Source organism: Schistocerca serialis, chromosome 6 (assembly GCF_023864345.2).
Source record: "Schistocerca serialis cubense isolate TAMUIC-IGC-003099 chromosome 6, iqSchSeri2.2, whole genome shotgun sequence".
NCBI classification, from domain to species: Eukaryota; Metazoa; Arthropoda; class Insecta; order Orthoptera; family Acrididae; genus Schistocerca; species Schistocerca serialis.
The window spans coordinates 522049509-522060540 of record NC_064643.1 but is presented as its reverse complement, the minus strand read 5'-3'; the positions used below and the strand labels follow the sequence as shown (position 1 = coordinate 522060540).

General features: G+C 44.0%; 1 protein-coding gene across 1 annotated transcript; it reads left to right on the top strand.

The window, feature by feature from the left end:
* Positions 1 to 1863: 1863 nt before the first annotated feature.
* LOC126484422 (pro-resilin-like) lies at positions 1864 to 9206 on the top strand. The gene is made up of 3 exons (XM_050107936.1): positions 1864 to 1896; positions 5311 to 6057; positions 8670 to 9206. The coding sequence occupies exons 1-3, from the start codon at positions 1888 to 1890 to the stop codon at positions 9114 to 9116; spliced, it is 1203 nt and encodes a 400-aa protein (XP_049963893.1). The 5' UTR covers positions 1864 to 1887; the 3' UTR covers positions 9117 to 9206.
* The last annotated feature ends 1826 nt before the right edge of the window (positions 9207 to 11032 follow it).

Sequence of the window (11032 nt, the reverse complement as noted above, 5' to 3'; positions counted from 1 at the left end):
TTACGAGAGGCTCTGTGGATCTAATTCAAAATAAAATGATTTGCTTTGCTTGTCCATAGCTCACAGTGCATTGTTGTGACAGAACTGGAATTAGAAACAGCTGTTGTCCAACACAATCCCCAGTCGAATACCACCCGACCTCCTCCGGTTATTAACAAATCTCAATCTGCACTAGATAAAAACTTTTAATAACTTAACATATTTCTGAAATGTTATCGAGGCAAAACCCGTATGAGAATTTTGCACTATATGTAGGAAGCAAATACGTATGCGATTTTCTAACTCAGTCATGAGAATATAATGATTATTTAATGTTTCGTGCGCTTATCTACAATGTCTCAATAGATGTTTAAGTTTGACTACCAGATACGCAAGATTTCAGTATCATATTCCTATCATATCTCTTCCAGGGTTGTATACACACTGCAGCACGTATTTATTGGCTTGTATTAATTAGCTAGGCACCCAGGTCAGTGAATTAACTCAACCTACTAGCATAAAGTAACCGTATTCTAAAATTGAAGTGTGAATTTTCATTTTATTAAATCAGAATGGCAGACATAACAAATGTGGAATGAAGCATTACAATCTCTTGTAAATCTACTCGAACATAAATTTAATAAATTGTGAAGAAAATTAAATTTATTTATCCTAAAAAATTACAGACGCCCAAACCTCTTAAAGAATGAACGGAATCAGTTCCACAACCAAACTTAATTGGATCTGCTGACAAGCAGAATACAGGTTTTCTTGCAGTTTTCGACCTACTGTTACTTCGTGATTAGGGTGAGCCAACGCGTACGGCAGCTCCATTAGCCTGGCGAAATTTTCATAGCGACATCGGTAATGCTTCAAATGGCTCTGAGCACTATGGGACTTAACTTATGAGGTCATGAGTCCCCTAGAACTTAGAACTACTTAAACCTAACTAACCTAAGTACATCACACGCATCCTTGCCCGAGGCAGGATTCGAACCTGCGACGGTAGCACTCGCGCGGTTCCGGACTGAAGCGCCTAGAGCCGCAAGACCACAGCGGCCGGCGAAATAACAAGTTCTTCCCCATCTTAGTCAGCTTGCATTTCGTCATTAAGAATGTCATTGCGGCCGGACACTACCACATTTAATGTAGATTCCTTCGCTGTACCTTGAAGATCTTTGTAGAAGAAGGCAAGAAAAATGTTTTGCTTGATTAGATGACAAGTAAGTAATAAAATGGGGAGTCTAACGAGATATAGGAAATTATTTGAAATAAATAATTAACTCACAGACATGCTTAATTGCAGTAAGTATCTCTCATAACGAAGGACCTGAAGATCTTGTACAGCTTAAACATGCAATACTGAAGAAATTAAGACAGCAAATGTGGCTTCACAGCAGTCTGGAGGAGAATACGAAGGGAAACGGTTTTGTCAGTCACATGCGTCGTCATTGCTACTGCACAGTTAACGCTGTCTGCCGAGGACTGAATACCGCTACGAGCAGCGAAGCCGTTCCTGCGTCTCACGCTCTCTACCCCTCCGGCCGCGCCAGCAGAAGATCTTTGGGATAGGAAATGAGACATCTCTATGCGCAACTGGCATTGCGCCGAACCTGATATACGTGATGTACTCTGACGTCTAAAAGAAGCGATCGTCCTCAGTGAAAGACGGGCACACGAGCCGATCTGCGGGCAGATCCGTGAGCAGGCGGGGGCGTTGTCGCAACGCAGTGAGCGGCAAAGCGCGGGCCGCCGGCCACCGCCGGCTGGGCTCTGACGCAACGCGCCGCTCCCCCTGTCCGCAGTTCGGGGGCACACACGGCGCGTCCGTCCAGCCGGCTTATATAAAGTGGCGGCCGCATCCCTCCACACGGCACACTCTCGTCTGACCACCGAGCAGCCACCACCATGGACAAGGTAGGCTAGACTAGCGGTAGGCTTCCGAAAAGGATTTTCCAAAATTCTTACAGTTCTGTTTTCGCCTCCCTAGATTATTGGTCAGCTTAGATGGCTGCATGTTGACGACTCGGTTCCCGGTATTGCCAAAGATTTTTCGTTGATGTAAGGAGTGGTACGGGGATGTAAGGAGTGGTACGGGGAGCACTCGGCATCGTGATGCCAAATAAGGAGCTGCTTGATTGAAAAGTAGCGGCTCCAAGGTCTGGACACAGCGGGAGAGGGGTTTGCTAACCATTGGCCTGTCCATACCGCCTCCACGTATCTCCGAATGTCTCTAGGATGACACGGCGACCGGTCGACATCCATTGGGAGCTTCTTTTCGTATTCTCTTAATTCCTATATTGTCCATAATTCGAAATTCACATCCTCAAGAACAGAAGCTCAAAAAATTTTATAATTAATTCTAACCGTTGTTTGGAAGAGTCAGTGTTGTGAATTCGGCGACGGGACATCATAGTTAAAGTGCTAAAGTCACAATCTGGAGGATATGGTTAAGCCGCAACCGAGAGGATATGGTTCAAATGAGAGGCACTGATGTTCGTCAGTTAAGTCAATCACTGAAAATTTCCGAGCCTGCCCGCAGCAAACAATTTTGACCAACCTCCGTGCTAAAGTGGTTAACTTCGCTGCCTGCTAGCTCAGAAGATTTCTTGTTCTGTTCTCGCTGACCATCTCGAGAGGTGCCTTGTTAACTCCAATGAGAATATAAAGAAAGTCGTGACATCAAAATTAAAGGCTAACACCACAGTGTGGTGCACAACACATATTTATGGAGGGTGTTTTTAAAAGGGTTTCACATACGCCTACTGGTCAAAACCAGAGGAAATGTTCCGATTATTACATGCCCAGGAGCAAATACCTGCTGAGGTATAGGCCGTTCTATTGGTGATGAATAATGTGTACTATTTACAAGAGGGGAATAGTAAACTACTTCAATACACACGCGGGGGAGATACGATTCCTCGAGCAGCCATAGAGGTGGGACATCAGAATCCCTACACTATTTGTGAATGGGCACCAGTAGTCGATGACAGACTCATAGGTCCATACACTTTACTGGAGTAACAGGTGCTGTGTATCGCCGATTTCTGCACCAAAAATTACCAGCGGTATTGGAGAGCATTGGCCTTGCAGAAAGACAACAAACGTGATTTATATACGACGGACACCACCTCATTTTCTATAGATCCTGTGACGATACCTCACCACGACGTCACATGGCCGATGGATCGGTCGAGGAAGTTCTGTAGCGTGGCCTTCCCATCCGACGCAAAATCCGCCGGTTTTCGGGATTTGGGGACATTTAAACGCAACGGTTTGTCCTTAACCAATCAATAGTGTGCAGACATAGGGGCGTGTGACCAGTGCATTTGACGCAATCCTAATGAAGCCGGGTATATCTGAAAGGTTGTGTGGTTCACTGTTAGGATGTGTGGGAACAACAGGTAGCACTGCCTATAGTTCCTACTTCCACGTAACAGACAAAGGGGAATCAGAGGAAACATCGCCCCATTTATATTAAGAGATATTGGGACGGCCGCTGTGGCCGAGCGGTTCTAGGCGCTTCAGTCCGGAACCGCGCTGATGCTATGGTCGCAGCTTCGAATCCTGCCTCTGGCATGGGTGTATGTGATGTCCTTAGGTTAGTTAGGTTTAAGTAGTTCTAAGCCCATAGTGCTTAGAATCATTTGAACCATCAATAGGTATTGGTTTCCTAATTTATGTCGTTAAATGTTCCTCTTGTTTTAACTAGTTCTACCGCAATTGAGAATATTTAACTTTATGAACAAACTGTATACAGTCTCAGGTCAGCACTGGAATCGTTTCATAACCCGGCAAAGATCACATTCTTGCCTCGTCCCACAATGCAACAGTGTTCTGCATTTAGTCATATAACATAGTCTAACAACTAACCACTGAACTTTCTCTTTCGGTAATTGGCGTTTCTCCCAACGGAGAAACGAAATCGAGTGAAGACTATTTAGCAAAATTCCAAATTCCTATCCTTGGGGACGTCTAATGGAGCATTTTATTACAGTGTTTTCAGGAAACCTAAAATTAAATCAAAAGGTATTTTGTCTAAATTCGATTATTCCGTTTTCTGATGCAGGATGTCACAACTCATGTTATCATCTCAAGAAATTCGGAGCCTTCATGCTCTCACCTTAAGACTCAGTCCAGTATCACTCAAGTATTTATAATCCACAGGGTACCTTACCAATGCTAAGAAACTGACTACCAGCTTTTTGGTTTAAGTGAGTTGTCATTCAATAGAGAATGTGCACAATTTATGTTCAGATATATTTCCAATAGAAAGTTTCCTTTCCTATGGTAAAACATAATGTTATTCTGAAAATATAAATAACTTGGTGGCTGTACGTGTCAACTGATTAACTACCAATTCCTCTCTTCCTCCTCCTTCAAAGTGATTTACAATTTTAGCAACATTTTATGTGTGGCAGAAAGCCAAGACAAAGCTCGATTCATATTCTGGAATGATCTACAAATCCTCCGCAACTAAAATTACTTGGCAGTTCCCTAACTAGTATTCTAGCAATAGTGGACACCAAAACATGCTGAAGAAGATCCCAGCAGAGGAATCGAAACGTCGATTATTTTAGAAGAAAGTGTGACGTGGCCTAACAACCCCAAAATTTTAAGTCCATAATAAGTCGTGGTCATACCGTTTCTAAAAGGAGAATATGTCTGGCAAAGGATTGTGATACTCCTGCCAAAATGCACTTCTATAGGCGCTTCTCCTCTGGGTCTCGATAACACAATCCTTCCAAGGAAGTTGCTTGCATTTACTAGAGTCTGCCGCGACTGGTGGCCATGGCTTCGTGATTTTCAGCTTTGAAGAACAGAAAGATTAGCTGAAAATTTACCAACGCACTTTTACGCAGAACAGTAGCACAGCCGCTGCATGATATCAGAATTTGCCCCCATTCCCCATTACAAGCTTGTATATAATTTCCATATTTTTCTCCCTGCCAGTTGAAATTTCAACTCTCATCTTGAACTATATATTTCTTTCCAGTATCTTCTATGCAGAAGTAGGTTGCATTAAAATTTTCACTAGCTCGTTGTTTTTGGTGTGTTTATGTTTTAGATTACAGTATTACAAACATAAAAATGGTAGTTTAAGATACTGGAGTGTTTTGATTGTTCCTCAGTTGTGGAGTCATCCAGTAAAAAGTTTAGCAGCTATTATGCGACCCTGTTCAATCATTCTATTCAACTAGTACCATCAACGATAGCTTACTGTGGTTCATGTTCATGTGGAGGATAGAGCTGTAACGATGAACAGAATTTGCTTGCATTCATCAGGCCCTAAATGAACTCGTTAATATATTGTCAATTTTTTTCTCGCAGATGTTGGTGCTTCTAACAATTGCCATTATGGGCGTAACGGGCGAGCCCCCAGTGGATCGTCAGTACCTGCCACCTGGAGGGAACGGTGCCATTTCTACACAGTATGGGGCCCCGAATGGTGGCGCCAACGGATTGTCGAGGACAAACGGGCTCTCGACGAGGTACGGAGCACCCAATGGCAACGGTTTCGGCAGGAGCAATGGTGGTCTCTCCTCCTCCTATGGTGCACCCAGCAGTGGTGTTCTAAACGGAGGCTTCGGCGGCGGTAATGGAAGGACAAATGGAGCTCCGTCATCACAATATGGAGCTCCCACTGGCGGAGTATTCAATGGAGGAAACGGGCTCTCCACACAGTACGGCGCTCCAAACGGAGTTGCGAGAACAAATGGAGCCACTAACGGGTTCGGAAGATCTAACGGCCTGTCGACGCAGTATGGTGCTCCGAACGGAGGAGCGAATGGATACAACGGTGCGAGGACGCCGTCATCACTCTACGGAGCTCCGAACGGTAACGGCTTTGGCAGGATGAATGGACTCTCTTCACAGTACGGTGCCCCAAACGGTGCGGGTAACGGTTTTGCTGGAGGAAACGGTGGCCTGTCCACCCAGTACGGAGCACCCAATGGAAGGAGCAACGGCGCAGGATACAACGGTTTTTCTAATGGGAATGGCGGTCTTTCTACAGCCTACGGTGCTCCTGGAGCAGCTGGCTATGGCCGAGGAGGTGCCTCGCAAGACGACCTTTCGGTAAGTTGTGGTACTTACCACTGGTTTCTGACTTTGTATTCAAACAACCCACTCGTGAAAGTGAAACTTATCTCACCCTCCCAGTTACGAAAGATTACCTCTTGAAACAATTCTGACAATTACACATAATTATCATCAGAAACATTTTTCAGTAGCAGGGTTTGTTTGAGTAATGTTCTCGCAAATAAGTTAGTAATTCTCTCACATAGTCGTATCAATCTTACCTGTGAAATGTTGCTTACGTACCACGCACGAGGCTTTCTTGACATTAATCGAACGAAAAACCAGTCCAGGTTATCTGCATGCACTGAAAATGTTCATTGCACATTTTTGACATCTTCGGAAGTCCCATTTTCAACTGTGTTATGATGATTTAAAAATGGATCTCTGCCAGAAACTAGTCATCGAATGAATAAAAAGGAAAAATTTTAGACTTGGACTGGTTTTTTGTTCTATTGATTAACAGAAGTTGCTGACCCAAGCTACTCCAGAATGCTGGAGGTTCGTAAATTCTCGATAATGGCGAATGATGGAAAGAAGAGTAGATCAGTAGCGACCGGGGGGACAAGCTCGGACTAGAGAATAATCTGAAACAAAACTGGTAATGTCCCTTCTCGAACTATCCCAACATCGGTCTTAGGCGATTTATGCAAAACCTGATGAAAGTCTATTTTCTTAATTACAGCATCACTGCACTAGGTATTACTTTCCTGCAGAACTCACCATACTAAGTACCAAAGAGACTGTAATGAGTGAAAATAACAGGTTTCAACCTTAGTGCTCAGCATCGCGGAGCATGCAACTACTTACATCTGAATGAAGAGATGGTGGGTAACTACCTGGTATATTTCAGCTCTCAGACGAAAGTCAGTGCCCTAAGGACCTTGAGAAACTGACTATGCGCGTTCTGCATACTTATTTATTTGTTTGGTACCGAAATAGATGTTTTGCAAACGCATGAATTTCACGTTTTTAGCATCATGCAAGCAACATGTTATTTCACCGGCAAATACCTCAAGTATATGCTCCATTTATGAATTAGGCCTACATAACTTGAGCTGTGTGTATCGCTCCTTCATACAGCTGCCTACGTGATGACAGAACGGGGAAGAAACTGAGGATCCGCCACTATGTAAACAGAAAGTGATCCAGAGCCACAGATTGTTGTACAATGTTCAGATGCTTTAACTGATACACTTCTGCTCTCCAGACGTGATTGATTCCTGCACCGGAATTTAAGTTAATGAATAGCGCCATACATTTCTACATGCCACCAATTGCGCGTGTTTTGAACAATTTTTAATAGCTTTTTGCAGTTGAACTGCGAAACAGTTTCGAAACTGAACGTTTGTGTTCATATCAGATTTTGTGCGAGATTTTTACCGTGAAATAACCTCCTAGAGTTTCCGAGATATGAAACCTTTCGCAAAGTGCAACTGAGAGGGGGAGGGGAGTGTGTTACTAGGAAGCAACATTAGATAGCAAACAGAGGATCTTCTTTGAAATGAAAAGTGAATTACGCATGACACACGGGTACGCTATTTGAAAGACGCTCCAGAGAAAACTGACATGTTTTAGCTGTCATGCACAGAAATACTTCAGTTATATAGTACAGATAAAGAATTATTTCTTTCGCATTCTCATTGCCAATTTTGTGTTGGTGGATCCAGAGGCGAATAAATTTCAGTACTGGAGTTGGAATGAACTTTCATCCTTATAAATTGACGCTCAGGAACCATTGAGCTGATGTGGTACAGTTCTTGACAAGAAGACGGTGCTTCGTTGTTCTGAGTTATGAAGGAAACCACTCAGTAGTGCCTCGTCGAATGTAAACATTTGGCACTTTGATCTGGTCTGCCTGTTGGAAAGGAATCGTTAAGTCTGATTGTCAGCTTAGCTATCAGACGCAACCAAGTTTCATCCTTTCCCTTCCTTCTGTCTCGACCTCATCGATATCAGTAATGCAAACACATTACATTGCAAAAAGCCATTCAGCAGCCAAGACCGCATAAAATATTTCTTTATTTAAGACAGCCGGTTTCAACAGACTATGCTGCCATCTTCAGGTCTTAAAATGTTTTGATTTAAAACAGGTTCATTTTACGCCGAACCTCAAACACAGGATGTGAGTGGATAAAAATCAGTACTTGACATCTTGTGCGTGAAGTTCAGCTTAAAATGAAAATGTTTTACAACAAAACATTTTAAGACCTGAAGATGACATCTTAGTCTGTTGAAAAGGGGTGTGTAAAATAAAGAAATATTTTATGCGATCTTTGCTGTTGAATGGTTGTTTACAATTAAAACAGATCGACCTTCAATATTCTCAAAATGAGAAAATTCAAAGTATTACATCGCCCAACGGTTCATAACTGTCGTCCTTGCGTAAATAAATTTTATATTTCACTGATGTGTTTATGAAGGCTCTAGGAGTAGAGTTTTGCCAAGAACGCAGGAAAGAGTTGCAGCCCGGACTCAACATTGAATTTTCCACGATCTTTGAACAAAGCTTGCATAGAGAAACTTAACTGACAGCGGGAAATCACGAGAAACCGCTTAAAACGCAGCGATTTGCAGGACTGACTGAGCTAGAGTGTCTTGTGTCTTTACAGGAACCAGCCAACTACGAGTTCAGCTACACGGTGGAGGACGCTGCGACCGGCACCGAGTTCGGCCACGAGGAGTCGCGGCAGGGGGAGAGCGCCCAGGGCCAGTACCACGTGCTGCTGCCCGACGGTCGCAGGCAGGTGGTCGACTACGAGGCCGACGAGGGCGGCTACAGGCCCACCGTCAACTACGAGGAGACGGGCCGCGGCAACGGCGGATACGCCAACGGGGGTTACGCTAACGGCGGAAACGGGGGCTACCCCAGCGGCAATGGTGGTTACTCCAATGGTAACGGTGGCTACTCGAACGGCAACGGAGGATACCCCAGCGGCAACGGTGGATATCCTGGAGCGAATGGTGGATACCCCAGCGGAAACGGTGGATATCCTGGAGCGAATGGGGGCTATCCCAACGGTAATGGCGGACAGTCTTCTGGAAACGGGCCGTATTAAAAGCCGGTGTACATGGATACTCTTCATAGCGCACAAATATTTTGTTCAACACATATATTTATATTTTATTCTGTAAATATATCCTACAAATGCCGGATGAATATACATGAATGCTTGTGTAAATACGCTTATTCGAAATAAAGATACAGACACTTACTGGAATATTTTCTTGTTATCCTGGCAATGTGATAGAAACATAGACAAATGTTTGAAGTATGAATAACAACACTCAACACTCAATAACTTACTAAAATTATCATAAAAATTATAATAATTAAAAAGTCAAGAATGATGAAATGTTTCCAAAATACTCACAGCAGTATTATGAAGATACTTTGTTCGCAACTACCAGTTCTGGGTCAGTATAGATGCATCTTCAGGTTTAACTGTCAAGAATGAGATCACTGTGTGAAATTTTTGGCTACCTGTTGTCGTGTAGAGTCCCACGAGCAGACAGCTGTGCCCCAACACGACGTGGCATGGACTCGACTAATGTCTGAAGTAGAGCTGGAGGGAACTGACACCATGAATCTTGGAGGGCTGTCCATAAATCCGTAAAACAGCACGTTGCAAGGCGTCCCAGATAAGCTCAGTAATGTCTGGGAAGTGTTTAAACTCAGAAGAGCCAGTCTGTGGCAATTCTGGATGTTTGGGGTGTCGCATTGTCCTGCTCGAATTGCCGAAGTCGATCGGAATGCACAACGGACTACAATGGATGGAGGTGACCAGACAGGATGCTTGCGTACGTGTCACCTGTCAGATTCATATCTAGCCGTATCAAGGGTCCCATTTCACTCCAACTCCAGATACCCAATCTGCTTGAACAGTCCCCTGTTGATATACAAACTTCATGGATTCGTAAGGTTGTCTCCATACCCATACTCATCGATCCGCTTCATACAATTTGAAACGAGACTCATCCGACCAGGCAACATTTTTCCAGTCATCAACAGTCCAATATCAGTGTCGACGGTCCCAGGCGAGGCATAAAGTTTAATGTTGTGCAGTCATCAAGGGCACACGAGTGGGCTTTCGGCTCCGAAAGCCCATATCGATGATGTTTTGTTGAGAGGCTCACACGCTGACACTTATTCATGGCGCAGCATTGAAATCTGCAGCAATTTGAAGACCGCTTGCACTTCTGTCGCGTTGAACGATTCTCTTCAGTAGCCGTTGGTCTCATTCTCGCAGGATCTTTTTTCGGCAGCAGCGATGTCGGAGACTTGATGTTTTGTTTATTCCTGGTATTCAAGATACACTCGTGAAATGGTCGTACGGGAAAATTCCCACTTCATCGCTACCTCGGAGAAACCGTGTCCCATCGTTGGTGCACCTACTGTAACACGACGCTCCAACTCACTTAAGTCTTGATAACCCGCTATTGTAGCAGCAGTAACCGATGTAACCACTGCGCCAGAGCCTTGTTGCCTTATGTAGACGTTTCCGGGTTCGATTCCTCGATTCCCGGCGGGGTCAGGGATTTTCTCTGCCTCGTGATGACTGGGTGTTGTGTAATGTCCTTAGGTTAGTTAGGTGTAAGTAGTTCTAGGTTCTAGGGTACTGATGACCATAGATGTTAAGTCCCATAGTGCTCAGAGCCATTTGAACCAGCCATAGACGTTGCCAGCCCAGCCGCAGCGCAATTATTCTGCCAGTTTAGATGTCTCTGTATTTGAATATGCATGCCTATACAAGTTTTGTGGCCCTTCAGTGTAGAACCATAGTGTTGGCATTCATGAAAAAACGAAAGACAAGTACACACAGTGGCTACATTTCCACACTGTAGTGGAACAATTAAGGTGTCCCAGCATTCGGGAAGCTGTCCACATTAAGAGTCAAACCACATTAGTGGCTTGCCACAAAAAAATTGAGTTCACCCAAAAGATGCTTGTCAAAATCTACGAAGCATGACTGCT